Source organism: Coregonus lavaretus (genome assembly GCF_964263955.1).
Source record: "Coregonus lavaretus genome assembly, chromosome: 28".
NCBI lineage: Eukaryota > Metazoa > Chordata > Actinopteri > Salmoniformes > Salmonidae > Coregonus > Coregonus lavaretus.
The window spans coordinates 24,374,209-24,389,814 of NC_140015.1; the positions used below are offsets into that span (position 1 = coordinate 24,374,209).

Below are 15,606 nucleotides of genomic sequence, written 5' to 3' on the forward strand. Positions count from 1 at the left end.
CACAGCGCTCTGTGCTGCTCGCATCGTGTGTATGTGTGTGTCTGCAGATGTGTGCACCATATTGATCCCCCTCTCAGTGAGGTAATATGGCCCTTTAATGTCCAGTCATTCTCGGTGAGAACACACTGCCCTATCACATCTGTTATTCCTTCCAATAGTTTAGAGAAAATATGTGTTCTAACAAAATAAACCGCATCACTCCACTTAGGCATCCAGGGAGACTGCCTGTCAGAAATCCAAGATGGAGTCCTCTTCGCATGTTCAGTGGAGTCCGTCACACTAGAATGATTACTCCACGGGCATAAGGATGTGGGCTAATATTGGCCTGGGTATTATAGAGGTCCTTTACTAAATCGAATGGAACCGCCAATAATATGTAACAGTCTGTTATCATGTCTAAGTCAGGATTCTGCCACAGCCCTGCTCAATATGCATCAGAAGTGGTCAGTATGAGCAGGAACAACCACATCCCAACTAGAACAGACAAGAACATAACGGTATAAGTACAGATGTAACAACTCAGTACAAAACTGAACAGCTCATTGGTATGTCCAGTAGATCCCACAATAGCTCAGTATGGATAAGAGAAGCCACATAAAACCATAACCATAATGTTAAAGTCTGAGCATAAACGACCATTTATCTCAGGCACACAGCTACTGAAACATATGGAGTGCAATTACACGTGACAATACAGAGATAGCTACAGTAAATTCGGAAAGTATTCAGACCCCTTGACTTTTTCCACATTTTGTTACGTTACAGCCTTATTCTAAAATTGATTAAATAGTTTTTTTCCCTCATCAATCTACACACAATACCCCATAATGACAAAGCAAAAACAGGTTTTTATCAATTTCAGCAAATTTATTAAAACTAAAAAACGGAAATATTACATTTACATAAGTATTCAGACCCTTTACTCAGTACTTTGTTGAAGCACCTTTGGCAGCTATTACAGCCTCGAGTCTTCTTGGGTATGACACTTCAAGCTTGGCACACCTGTATTTTGGGAGTTTTTCCCATTCTTCTTTGCAGATCCTCTCAAGCTCTGTCAGGTTGGATGGGGAGTGTCGCTGCACAGCTATTTTCAGGTCTATCCAAACATGTTAGATCGGGTTCAAGTCCGGGCTCTGGCTGGGCCACTCAAGGACATTCAGAGACTTGTCCCGAAGCTACACCTGCATAGTCTTGGCTGTGTGCTTAGGGTCGTTGTCCTGTTGGAAGGTGAACCTTTAACCCATTCTGAGGTCCTGAGCGCTCTGGAGCAGGTTTTCATCAAGGATCTCTCTGTACTTTGCTCCGTTCATCTTTCCCTCGATCCTGACTAGTCTCCCAGTCCCTGCCACTGAAAAACATCCCCACAGCATGATGCTGCCACCACCATCACCGTAGGGACGGTGCCAGGTTTCCTCCAGATGTGACTCTTGGCATTCAGGCCAAAGAGTTCAATCTTGGTTTTATCAGTCCAGAGAATCTTGTTTCTTATGGTCTGAGAGTCCTTTAGGTGCCTTTTGGCAAACTCCAAGCGGGCTGTCATGTGCCTTTTACTGAGGAGTAGCTTCCGTCTGGCCACTCTACCATAAAGGCCTGATTGGTGGAGTGCTGCAGAGATTGTTGTCCTTCTGGAAGGTTCTCCCATCTCCACAGAGGAACTCTGGAGCTCTGTCAGAGTGACCATTGGGTTCTTGGTCACCTCCCTGACCAAGGCCCCTCTCCCCCGATTGCTCAGTTTGGCCGGGGGGCCAGCTCTAGGAAGAGTCTTGGTGGTTCCAAACTTCTTCCATTTAAGAATGATAGAGGCCACTGTGTTCTTGGGGACCTTCAATGCTGCAGAAATGTTTTGGTACCCTTCCCCAGATCTGTGCCTCAATACAATCCTGTCTCAGAGCTCTACGGACAATTCCTTCGACCTCATGGCTTGGTTTTTGCTCTGAGATGCACTGTCAACTGTGGGACCTTATATAGACAGGTGTAAATAAGGTATTTCAGTTTTTTCTTTTTTTACTAAAAATCTGTTTTCACTTTGTCATTATGGGATATTGTGTGTAGATTGATGAGGAATTTTTTGTATTTAATCCATTTTAGAATAAGGCTGTAACGTAACAAAATGTGAACAAAGTCAAGGGGTCTGAATACTTTCCGAACGCACTGTATACACTCACTCTCTCTTTTTCACACTCACAATGTGTTTGTAGCGAGGCAACAGGAAGGTCTCTATAGATTCTTTGTCCAGATCTCACACTTACCATGTAAACACACATACGACACACACACACAAAAACTCAAGCATGCACACACGGATGCACACAAAGAAACACACACACACAGGAGTCACATACGCAAGTGCACACGCAAGCACGAACACACGAACGTGCACACAGACACACCCTCCCTCCCCCTGTGTGTACCTGTGGCAGGGCGATGGACAGCTGTCTCGAGAGGGAGTCCTTCTCATGGCCCAGGTCTCGGAGGCGAAGCTGGGCCGTCCCCAGACTGTCCTGGGTCTCCCTCAGGCTGTCCAGCAGCTTCTCCCTCTCAGTCAGCATGTTCACCATCAGAGACTCCAGGTTCCCCGTGCTGCCCCCCTCGTCACCTCCACCCCGAGGCTCCCCTCTGCCCCCGTACCCACCCCCCATGCCTCCCATACCGCCTCCCATTCCCCCGCCACTCCCTCCCGGAGAGGAAGGCCCTCCCCCACTCCCTCCACGCCCATCCTCAGAGATGGTTGGCATCACCTCGCACATCATCTTGAGGCCGGAGAGTGTGTGGGAGAGGACTGGAGTGTGTGGGGTGTTAGCTGAGAGTTAGTGGGTGTCGGTGGGTGTCGGTGGAGAGAGTGTGGGAGTGGTCCGGGATAATTTGCTTCAAGGGGCCCACGGAATGTTTGGAAGTGTGTATGTTTGTCTGAGGTAAGGTGTGTTGGCACTCTGTTCTCTTTTGTCTCTCTCTCTCTTTTTCTCTCTGCCTAGCTTTGGCCCTTGGTCTCTCTCTCTCTTTTGTTTGTGTCCTTGTCCTTTTCTCGTGTTACTACGTGAGAGAGGTTGGTAGACAGGCAAGCAGAAAGGTGGCACTCTGTTACTCTTCTCTCTCCTCTGTACCTCTCCTCTCTATGAATAAGACGTCACAGTCATCATTAACAAGCCTGTGTTTGGTTGGTTAACGGCTTGTCACTCTGTACCTTGCTACTTCCTCATCTCTACTTCCTGGCTTCACCTAATTAGCTCCTTTGGATGTATTGCTCCCACAGGAATAGCTCTGCTGTGTCTGGCAAACACCTGATTGGCTCTCTGCTTGTCCTGATAGCAACTGATTGGTTGTCTCAGTGAGTCTGGCTGAGTGACAGAGCCTAGGTAATTGTGAGGTACCTTTGGGGTGTGGTGTGTGTCTTTGGGTGGGGTGCAGTTAGGTTCCCAAAGTTAGGAGGAGTCCATGGGGGGTGTCTAAGGGTTTAGGGAAGGGACAAGAGGGAGGGCAGGTGTAGTGGAGGGCCTCGGACGCCCCAGGGTGGTCTTCAGACAGATGAGAGAAGCAGCTGGAAAAGAGAGAAAAGGGTGATAGAAAACAAGAAGAGAGAAATTATACTGTTTTTCAATTCAACTCTCAAGGCTCTCAATCCCATCATATGGCATAGGAGGGTCCCTAAAACACCTTATATCATTGTAATTGACAAGATGAAAGAGCCTCATACTTGCATCTAATAATGCAACAGATTTTAGAGAACAGTTTGTTAGTAACTGACATCATAAAGACAATCCAGCCCGAAAGAGGAGGAAGTGGAGAACCCCTTCTCTGAGATGTGGGTGGACCAGGTGAGATGATGGGGTGGCCAGTACAGACACAAAACCAGATGAAATTACTAAATAAAATCTGTCATAGCCAGTTGGGAGCAGCTGTTTACAGAGCAGGCCAGATAATTAAGACGACTACTGTAGCTTAGGTATTGCACATTGTAAGCATTTGACTTGATGAAAAAAAAATCTGTCTAATCAACCTCCACTACCAATATTTTCCAAAATACACACACGCATGCACACAAACACACACACAAGCACACACACACACATGCACACAAACACACACACTTGCTCTCTCTCTCTTATCTCTCTCATCTCTCTCTCTCTCACACACACACACACTTCACATATTCATTGGACAGCAAATAAACACAAACACACCTATCTCTGTTCCACCACAATGACTATTCAGGAGAATACATACAGGAGCCTATTGCATTAATTCTGTCCAGCCTCCACGGCAACCTACTCCGTTGCACACGTCTGTCTGAAGCTATGTATCCATCCGTCTCTGCTCTTATACAGCCTATTAGTCATAATGCTAATCATGGATGCGCGTTTTACACGGAAACTAGAGTCATGGAGGGTTACGCTGTAGCCTTAGCCTGGCCATCTCGTTCAGTAGGGGGATCATGGGTAAAATAAGCGAGCCGGATGTAGCCCTTAATAGCCTACAGAGATAGACAGACAGACATTTATTTATGCGGGGCAGTCTCATAATGTATATGAATTTAAATTGTCATCATTGTAATTATGGACTATGTGTAGTCTGTAGTAGGGAATATATCTCTGTCTCACAATAACCTCTGTCTCACACTATGTATGCTACAATCTGAACATATATTTAGCGAGAAGGGTCTATGTTAGGCCTAATAAATTAAAACCACTGTCACAACAGAAAAGCGACGTGAAAAAAATAAAACAGAATATGTCATGTATTTAGGCTATGTAGCCTATAGCCTCCTCCCATCCAATTTCCTTCCGATGGCCTCTATGCAAATTATTCGGCAAACGAAATAAAGGCTATACGCACAAAGGAAAGATTGTGCATTCTTCTTAAATGTCCCAATTCTATTGTAGGCAATGAAGCATCCCGTTATACCGAATGTTAGGCGTTTACACCAAACCGCCTCGCCCCCTCTCCACCCCCCTCCTCATAAACAGCTGGCAGATCATGCACAGCTCTATCTCACAACATTAATTAAATGTCAGATACCAATGTTGTATTCATTATCTTATCTCACCCTTGTCATCATCGAAAGCAAAAAATACATAATTCCCATTTACCCCATAGGAGCATCTCGCCGTTAAAAGTCGTATCGCCGTGAAAATCCGGTTGCCAGCCAGCAAACCCCCTTTCCTCTCCCTTCTCACACATGTAAACGATGGCACTGGGCGCGAGCGACGTTACACCTCATCATAGACAACCCCCGTCTTTCTCCCGCTCCTCATTCTCTCCATCCATGCCTCCCTCCCTCGGATGAAAAGGTGCTGGGTCTTAAAGAAACAATCTCGCAGCTCTCACGCGCCCACTCACGCACGCCGGGCTATACAGTTTATTGATCATCGGGCTATACAATTTATTGATCATACACTCATGAGGGCACAGTCGTGATTTTTTTTTACATTGACACACATTTAAATTACACTCACATTCAATGTTAGACCCGACATGTATGGAAATCAGAGAAGGACTAATAACTTCTATAGCCTCATATTGTAGGCTACAGTGAAACATCCTCCCCCTCTGGTGTCTAGTAAGAGAACTGCGTCATTCACAGTTCAAAACTCACCTATTAACGGTTCAAAACTCACCTATTACTAACACCTATTACCCCCCCCCCCCCCCCCCCCCCCCCCCCCCCCCCCCCCCCCACACACACACACACACACACACACACACAATAAAGCTATGTATATGCCAAATATTCCATATTTCACCATTTAATGTTTTGTTGTGCAGAGTGGGTCCTTAAATGTTCAGGCCTAAATATGGTTTATGATCAAATGCTGTGTTCTTTTCGGATCTTTCTAAATTAAACTGTGTATATCATGGATTTGAACGTATTTCTACAGAAATGCAAACAGTCTATAAATGTCAAAACCAAATTACCCGCTAGTCATCTCCACCTCTGTATTCTTTTCATGGTCGGACGCACAGACAGATGTGCAGTTGACACCAATCACCACAGGGCACCGGTTACACTTCAACCAACCAAAGGCAAGAGAAGGCGGTTTCTGGAACTGGCAGAGCCAATAGAATACATTTAAATTGGTTTCAGCTCAATTGGTTGGGGTGGTTAGAAGAGTCCCGGAAGGGATGACGTAATTTTCTCTTAGAGGATGATGTCACTGTAATGCACAGAGAGAGCATTCAAATAGGCAATAATCTTTCCTTTGGAGAAGAGACAGAAAGCTATTGCCGAGGCACTCAGTAGAATTAATGTGTCAATCATCTGAGTATGTCTGCTGGTCCCCACTTCAGATAAGGACAGATGTGATGTCAAAACCAATAATTGTCAGACAGAAAAGTGAGTCCATTGCATAGTTTATCATATAACCCCCCCCCCCCCTTCCTTCCTTCCAGGTCAGACTAAGGTCAGGGTCAGACCAGAGGTGGCAGCAGTCTGACCTCAGAGGGGCCAAACGGATCCTCAGTCCCTGTCTCCCCTGATGCCCTTTCTCTTCTTTCCTTCGGATACATTTGTAATCCACCACTCTTTGGCCAAAGACCTTATTGAGAAGACACTTGATCTGCCCATTACCAACATTTAAATCCCTCGTCCATCTCATGCCAAATCACAAATACTGCTATTGTTCCAAAGACTTGCTCTCTGAGATTCCACAGTGTGCAGATAGTGACAATGGATAGGACACATATGACACAACAGGTTTCAGCAACTCTGTCATATACCTTGCTGTTGCAGGGAGAGGACTGGCTGTCACTGATGCCTCCCCTCAGAAGACACCAGACCAGATGAGAAGCACACCCACACACTGTGAATTGGCACATTTCTGTGCTTTTTAAACTACCTTTATCTGAATAAGGTCTATTAGCGAAAGCTCAGCACAATGTCTAACAGAAAGCCCATCTGGACAGTTTGTTCCTGTGATGCTGGAAGATGATGATCCCATATCATTTGACTCACAGCAGAGAGTAACTGTTCATGTTTTTTTATGTAATTTTATTGATCTGTAGGCATATTGTTTTGGTAAACAGCCCAAATGTATGGGTGTTTTTATACAAAGCTCTCAATAGGAGAGAGAGGCTAATGACAGAAAGTACTCTGTGTCCATATCTTTCCACATTTGTGCTGTTTCTGCACTGACTCAATGTCTCCCTCTGCAGGTCAATATGGATACTGCACCATGGCCTAATTACAGGCGCTCTGATCTGGAGATGATGATGCAGAAGAAGCCATCATGTGTCAGCAGCATCAGTACTATATCTAATACTAGTATCATTCCATAGTGGTATAATTTCCTATTATTAACTGGTGATTCCTTGAGGTTCCAGTGGGGTTCATTGGGGATTCCAAAGGTCACAGGCAGAGAGACAGACAGACAGTCAGTTGTTCTATTCAGAGAACTAAGACATGAGAACAGAGGCTGTGCTGGGCCTCAGGCTATGGACATTGGACACATAAGAACAAGGTAACACAGGTCACTTTCATAACCAACTCATCAAGTAACCCCCCCCCCCCCCCCCCCCCCAACATGGAGGCGAGGAGCTGTAAATATCAAAGCTAAAAAATTATTCCTTTTTAGATAAAAAAGTAAAGACAGTTACATAAATCTGTGTGAGGGACACTCAGCTTGATCAGTGTGTCTACCATCATCTGCTGTGTTGCTCTGGTACTGCATGTTGTCCAACCGTATAGAAGACGCTCAAAATGGTCACGATCATATATAACTTACAGTGGGGAAAAAAGGTATTTAGTCAGCCACCAATTGTGCAAGTTCTCCCACTTAAAAAGATGAGAGAGGCCTGTAATTTTCATCATAGGTACACGTCAACTATGACAGACAAATTGAGAAAAAAAATCCTGAAAATCACATTGTAGGATTTTTAATGAATTTATTTGCAAATTATGGTGGAAAATAAGTATTTGGTCAACTACAAACAAGCAAGATTTCTGGCTCTCACAGACCTGTAACTTCTTTAAGAGGCTCCTCTGTCCTCCACTCGTTACCTGTATTAATGGCACCTGTTTGAACTTGTTATCAGTATAAAAGACACCTGTCCACAACCTCAAACAGTCACACTCCAAACTCCACTATGGCCAAGACCAAAGAGCTGTCAAAGGACACCAGAAACAAAATTGTAGACCTGCACCAGGCTGGGAAGACTGAATCTGCAATAGGTAAGCAGCTTGGTTTGAAGAAATCAACTGTGGGAGCAATTATTAGGAAATGGAAGACATACAAGACCACTGATAATCTCCCTCGATCTGGGGCTCCATGCAAGATCTCACCCCGTGGTGAGCAAAAATCCCAGAACCACACGGGGGGACCTAGTGAATGACCTGCAGAGAGCTGGGACCAAAGTAACAAAGCCTACCATCAGTAACACATTACGCCGCCAGGGACTCAAATCCTGCAGTGCGAGACGTGTCCCCCTGCTTAAGCCAGTACATGTCCAGGCCCGTCTGAAGTTTGCTAGAGTGCATGTGGATGATCCAGAAGAGGACTGGGAGAATGTCATATGGTCAGATGAAACCAAAATAGAACTTTTTGGTAAAAACTCAACTCGTCGTGTTTGGAGGACAAAGAATGCTGAGTTGCATCCAAAGAACACCATACCTACTGTGAAGCATGGGGGTGGAAACATCATGCTTTGGGGCTGTTTTTCTGCAAAGGGACCAGGACGACTGATCCGGGTAAAGGAAAGAATGAATGGGGCCATGTATCGTGAGATTTTGAGTGAAAACCTCCTTCCATCAGCAAGGGCATTGAAGATGAAACGTGGCTGGGTCTTTCAGCATGACAATGATCCCAAACACACCGCCCGGGCAACGAAGGAGTGGCTTCGTAAGAAGCATTTCAAGGTCCTGGAGTGGCCTAGCCAGTCTCCAGATCTCAACCCCATAGAAAATCTTTGGAGGGAGTTGAAAGTCCGTGTTGCCCAGCGACAGCCCCAAAACATATAATAATATAATATAATATGCCATTTAGCAGACGCTTTTATCCAAAGCGACTTACAGTCATGCGTGCATACATTTTTGTGTATGGGTGGTCCCGGGGATCGAACCCACTACCTTGGCGTTACAAGCGCCGTGCTCTACCAGCTGAGCTACAGAGGACCACAGTGCTCTAGAGGAGATCTGCATGGAGGAATGGGCCAAAATACCAGCAACAGTGTGTGAAAACCTTGTGAAGACTTACAGAAAACGTTTGACCTGTGTCATTGCCAACAAAGGGTATATAACAAAGTATTGAGAAACTTTTGTTATTGACCAAATACTTATTTTCCACCATAATTTGCAAATAAATTCATTAAAAATCCTACAATGTGATTTTCTGGAATTTTTTTCCTCATTTTGTCTGTCATAGTTGACGTGTACCTATGATGAAAATTACAGGCCTCTCTCATCTTTTTAAGTGGGAGAACTTGCACAATTGGTGGCTGACTAAATCCTTTTTTTCCCCACTGTATGTTGCTCATAACTTGAGATCACATCCAGCTGTCTCTCCTTTATGTTGTCACAGACTTTTCTCACTTACTACCAGAATGAGAATAAAAAATAGAACATTTTGAAGAAATATGACAGTTTACTTTCAGATGTTGCTAAACACACAGATGTGTCCATCCCTGAGCAGTGATGTCACCACCAGCAGAGTGATTGACAGCTGACAGCTGCATGGCCACCCAGAGAGGAGGGGCAGTGAGGACATCATTGAGGTCACCGGGGGTCAGGGGGTGAGTGGAATGCAGGGTAGGAATGCACTGTGTGCCAGGGGACCCATTCCATGGGACGACAACAAGGATGAGCACATACTCCCAAGGGAACCATACCACTGGACAACAGCAGAGGAAAGGAGAGAGCACAGTACAGTACAGAGACAACTAAGGGATTCATTCCTTCAACAGAATGTTTAAATTACATTTAAAATAAGAAGGGCGATGCCAAAAGGGATAAGGCTGGAAAAACAACAATGCACAGAAACATGCAAGATCCCAGCGACCAATAGACAAATCAGTTATTGGCATGAGAGGTCAAAGGTCAACTAGAGGAGTGTGTGAGGGCAGAAGGGCAGGGGAATTAAATTTTCAAACAATGTACCTCATCTGGGAAAGGGTTAGAGGTCACGAATCAGAAATGTGACATTTGGGGGGGAAACAGTGGAAATAGCAAGCTAGGTATACAACACACAGACAGACAACATAAGGACAGAATAGTGTAGTCCTCTGTAGACTGTCACTTCACAGGCCTGACAGAGAATTTCAAATGAAGAAGGCTAGGTCCAGTGAGTTGAATAATTTATTGAGATAAAATGTAAACCAGAGATAGGTAGGGGACGATACGATGTGCCTGACTGACTGACTGACTGGGGTTGTACACTTGTGCTGTATGATGTAATCTGCTGAACCATCTGGATATGTGTGTCAGTGAAAGAGATGTGTTCCTGTGAGAGTGTGTGTGTGTTTATTTAGGGTTGCAAAGCTACCAGTATTTTACCAAACTTACTGGAATCCTCTAATATTGGTAATTAACAGGTAATCTATGGCAATCTATGGTAACTTTGGTAATTTATACTTTAACTAAAACATTTTTTATTCATATATAGTATAACATTTTTATATCTGTGTCCATATCGTCCATGAGTTTCTAGTGGATAGACTATGGTTCAAGAGAAAACAGCCTAATTAATGAAAAAAGCATCTAATCAACAATTGCATTATTTTCAATTAACTCCGCAAACTTTTCCAACTACTGTTTCCAACTGTCACCAGTTTGGCCCCAATACATTTACAACAAAGACATAGTAAAATAAAAAGTGTGTAAAAGAAATACAAAGGATATTTTCTGAAAACCTCATATTAAACACTAATGGCATTCACTAAATTGATGGTTTATATTTAGGATGTTTTACAGCGTTGTCATTTTATTTGTTATTTTAAAAACATCTTATTCGATTAATGTATATATTTTACATGTGATAAGGCCACACAGAGGGCAAGAGATAATTCATGAATACATTTACATACGCACTAATAATTCGATATTAAATTGATTATGGCAGTAGGCCTAGTATGGAAATAGTCATGTAAACACCTTACTCTGCTTATCTTAAATCGGCGTACGGTCCATATCTAAGCAAGCATACGCCGATTAAAACATCTGGTTTTCTGAGCAATCTTTTGAATGATTAGGGCATGTAAACACCTTAAATCGGCATTCTAGCTGTGTGATCTGAGCATGTGCCAGCACCAGTAACGCAAGACTCCCGCTCTCTTATGCACGAGTAAAGTGAGTTTGGAAAAACAAAGTATGCACATTAGAAATAGTTTTCACATACAAACTTTATATGTCCCAACTCACAATCAAAAAGGTTTTGCAAAAATAACATGGCCACTGTGGTCAAACGTTTTTTTTAGATTGTCCCATCAGTAGCCGCATTTCAGATGTGTCCATGTAAACAGGATTATTAGGGAAATCCTTCTTCTTGCAAACATGTAAATGTTTTAAACAAAATTGTGTTATTGTGTGAATGTAACCATGCTCAAAGACACCTGTGATAATCTGAAGTACCAAAGAAGGACACTAGATGTCATCTGATGAAATTCCATATATTCCTTGAAAGTTACCAAAATTCTGGTAGTTTACTGGTAAACTTAGAAAGTTTGCAACCCTATGTGAAAGTTTGCAACCCTACCCTCCCTTTGCAACCCTATGTGTATCAGAGTGCTGTATTAGGTGTGTATGGGCAGGTTCTGTGGTGGTTCTGCAGGCAGGTTATTGTGGGCCTCTTGGACTTCTTGTTCAACAGGAGCTTTAGCACCTGAATGAGAGCGCGAGAGAGAACATTCCATTACTGAAAGAAGGAGACAAAAGCAAAAATGTCCCCAACTCACTCCATCCCGCTCTTTTTAAACTCCTCCCATCTCATTTACCTTGATCTTCCAGTTTCTGCATCTCTTGGTGGAACTGTAGTTCTCCGTTAGGACCCGTAGGAGGCTGCCCCTCCACTGCCTGTTTCTCCTTCCTCTGAGACATCTCTAGTACTGCCTGACAGAATCAGATAAACATTTCTGAGTCATAATTCCTTCAATAATAATCATATGGCTACTCATAGTTTCATATTTCATTGACGGTATAATCGCTATAGTGAGAGTATGGCTTATTTGACAGTATTTTGCTGTTCATAGTATGGCTATACACAGTGTATTGATGGACAGATAGATATCCTCCATTACCACTACGTAGAGTAAGTAGTGGTTGTCTACCTGTTGGTACTCTCGTCTCTGGGCTTCCAGGGCCTTGCCCCTCTCCTTCAGCAGATCCTGCTCCTGACGAAGAGACTCCGCCCTCCTTCCCAGCTCCTCCTCCTTGGTCCGCAGCTCCGCCTCAAACCGCTGGAGCTCAGCCTCTGTGAACACCGGCTTGGTGTCGTCTAAAGTCTGGAGGGATGGGGAAGACGAATATGAGTGGAGTCTGACATGACGCAACACACAAGCTATAAATCTACCCAAAGTCCCTCCCTTACATACATCCCATTCTTTAGGGCTGTTGAACTCTTTCTTGTCTGTTGATTTAAGGAACTCTTCCAGGCTGACGAGTCGATCTTGATTCATGTCCACCTGTCAAAACAGAAAACAGCTGAAAAAAGTAATAGATAACAGATAGAGTGAAAGGATGAGAGGTGAACAGACACAGAGAGAGAAAGGATGAGATGTGAGCAGACACAGAGAAAGGATGAGAGGTGAACAGACAGAGAGAAAGGATGAGAGGTGAACAGACAGAGAGAGAGTGAAAGGATGAGAGGTGAACAGACAGAGAGAGAGTGAAAGGATGAGAGGTGAATAGACAGAGAGAGCGAGAGAAAGGATGAGAGGTGAACAGACAGAGAGAGAGAGAAAGGATGAGAGGTGAACAGACAGCGAGAGAGTGAAAGGATGAGAGGTGAACAGACAGAGAGAGAGTGAAAGGATGAGAGGTGAACAGACAGAGAGAGAGAGAAAGGATGAGAGGTGAACAGACAGAGAGAGAAAGGATGAGAGGTGGACAGAGAGAGAGAGAGAGAGAGAGAAAGGATGAGAGGTGAACAGACAGAGAGAGAGTGAAAGGATGAGAGGTGAACAGACAGAGAAAGGATGAGAGGTGAATACGGAGAGAAAGGATGAGAGGTGAACAGAGAGAGAGAGTGAAAGGATGAGAGGTGAACAGACAGAGAGAGAGAGAAAGGATGAGAGGTGAACAGACAGCGAGAGAGTGAAAGGATGAGAGGTGAACAGACAGAGAGAGAGTGAAAGGATGAGAGGTGAACAGACAGAGAGAGAGAGAAAGGATGAGAGGTGAACAGACAGAGAGAGAGAAAGGATGAGAGGTGAACAGACAGAGAGAGAGAGAGAGAAAGGATGAGAGGTGAACAGACAGAGAGAGAGTGAAAGGATGAGAGGTGAACAGACAGAGAAAGGATGAGAGGTGAATACGGAGAGAAAGGATGAGAGGTGAACAGAGAGAGAGAGTGAAAGGATGAGAGGTGAACAGACAGAGAGAGAGAGAAAGGATGAGAGGTGAACAGACAGCGAGAGAGTGAAAGGATGAGAGGTGAACAGACAGAGAGAGAGTGAAAGGATGAGAGGTGAACAGACAGAGAGAGAGAGAAAGGATGAGAGGTGAACAGACAGAGAGAGAGAGAGAGAAAGGATGAGAGGTGAACAGACAGAGAGAGAGAGAGAGAAAGGATGAGAGGTGAACAGACAGAGAGAGAGTGAAAGGATGAGAGGTGAACAGACAGAGAAAGGATGAGAGGTGAATACGGAGAGAAAGGATGAGAGGTGAACAGAGAGAGAGAGTGAAAGGATGAGAGGTGAACAGACAGAGAGAGAGTGAAAGGATGAGAGGTGAACAGACAGAGAGAGAAAGGATGAGAGGTGAATACGGAGAGAAAGGATGAGAGGTGAACAGAGAGAGAGAGTGAAAGGATGAGAGGTGAACAGACAGAGAGAGAGAGAGAGAAAGGATGAGAGGTGAACAGACAGAGAGAGAGTGAAAGGATGAGAGGTGAACAGACAGAGAAAGGATGAGAGGTGAATACGGAGAGAAAGGATGAGAGGTGAACAGAGAGAGAGAGTGAAAGGATGAGAGGTGAACAGACAGAGAGAGAGAGAAAGGATGAGAGGTGAACAGACAGCGAGAGAGTGAAAGGATGAGAGGTGAACAGACAGAGAGAGAGTGAAAGGATGAGAGGTGAACAGACAGAGAGAGAGAGAAAGGATGAGAGGTGAACAGACAGAGAGAGAGAAAGGATGAGAGGTGAACAGACAGAGAGAGAGAGAGAGAAAGGATGAGGTGAACAGACAGAGAGAGAGTGAAAGGATGAGAGGTGAACAGACAGAGAAAGGATGAGAGGTGAATACGGAGAGAAAGGATGAGAGGTGAACAGAGAGAGAGAGTGAAAGGATGAGAGGTGAACAGACAGAGAGAGAGTGAAAGGATGAGAGGTGAACAGACAGAGAAAGGATGAGAGGTGAATACGGAGAGAAATGATGAGAGGTGAACAGAGAGAGAGAGTGAAAGGATGAGAGGTGAACAGACAGAGAGAGAGAGAGAGAAAGGATGAGAGGTGAATGGACAGAGAGAGAGTGAAAGGATGAGAGGTGAATACGGAGAGAAAGGATGAGAGGTGAACAGAGAGAGAGAGTGAAAGGATGAGAGGTAAACAGACAGAGAGAGAGTGAAAGGATGAGAGGTGAACAGACAGAGAGAGAGTGAAAGGATGAGAGGTGAACAGACAGAGAAAAAAGGATGAGAGGTGAACAGAGAGTGAAAGGATGAGAGGTGAACAGACAGAGAGAGAAAGGATGACAGGTGAACAGACACAGAGAAAGGATGACAGGTGAACAGACAGAGAGAGAAAGGATGAGAGGTGAACAGACACAGAGAGAGAGAGAAAGGATGAGAGGTGAACAGACACAGAGAGAAAGGATGAGAGGTGAATAGACACAGAGAGAGAGAGAAAGGATGAGAGGTGAACAGAGAGTGAAAGGATGAGACGTGAACAGACACAGAGAGAGAAAGGATGAGAGGTGAACAGACACAGAGAGAAAGGATGAGAGGTGAACAGACAGAGAGAGAAAGGATGAGGTGAACAGAGAGAGAAAGGATGACAGGTGAACAGACAGACAGAGAAAGGATGAGAGGTGAACAGACAGAGAGAGAGAGAAAGGATGAGAGGTAAACAGACAGAGAGAGTGAAAGGATGAGAGGTAAACAGACAAAGAGAGAGTGAAAGGATGAGAGGTAAACAGACAAAGAGAGTGAAAGGATGAGAGGTAAACAGACACAGAGAGAGTGAAAGGATGAGAGGTGAACAGAGAGAGAGTGAAAGGATGAGAGGTGAACAGACAGAAAGGATGAGAGGTGAACAGACAGAGAGAGTGTGAAATGATGAGAGGTGAACAGACACAGAGAGAGTGAAAGGATGAGAGGTGAACAGAGAGAGAGTGAAAGGATGAGAGGTGAACAGACAGAGAAAGGATGAGAGGTGAACAGACAGAGAGAAAGGATGAGAGGTGAACAGACAGAGTGAAAGGATGAGAGAGAAAGGATGAGAGGTGAACAGACACAGAGAGAGAAAGGAT

The 15,606-nt window shown here is 44.5% G+C and overlaps 2 protein-coding genes across 2 annotated transcripts in view; both read right to left on the reverse strand.

Annotated features, from left to right (window-relative positions):
- The window catches only part of ppfia3 (PTPRF interacting protein alpha 3), a gene marked incomplete at its 5' end in the record, with an annotated part of 30,515 nt that extends 27,765 nt beyond the window's left edge, over positions 1-2,750 (reverse strand). The window contains one exon of the mRNA XM_084146189.1: positions 2,412-2,750. Within this exon, the coding sequence (XP_084002315.1) occupies positions 2,412-2,750 (339 nt within the window). The remainder of the gene's footprint in view (positions 1-2,411) is intronic.
- A 7,516-nt stretch (positions 2,751-10,266) lies between these two features.
- Positions 10,267-15,606, reverse strand: part of LOC311103417 (nucleobindin-1-like) — a 33,773-nt gene continuing 28,433 nt past the window's right edge. The window contains exons 10-13 of the mRNA XM_084144984.1: positions 12,511-12,600; positions 12,247-12,420; positions 11,914-12,028; positions 10,267-11,801 (exon numbers count right to left, since the gene is read on the reverse strand). Of these exons, the coding sequence (XP_084001110.1) occupies positions 11,713-11,801; positions 11,914-12,028; positions 12,247-12,420; positions 12,511-12,600 (468 nt within the window). The 3' untranslated portion in view covers positions 10,267-11,712. The remainder of the gene's footprint in view (positions 11,802-11,913; positions 12,029-12,246; positions 12,421-12,510; positions 12,601-15,606) is intronic.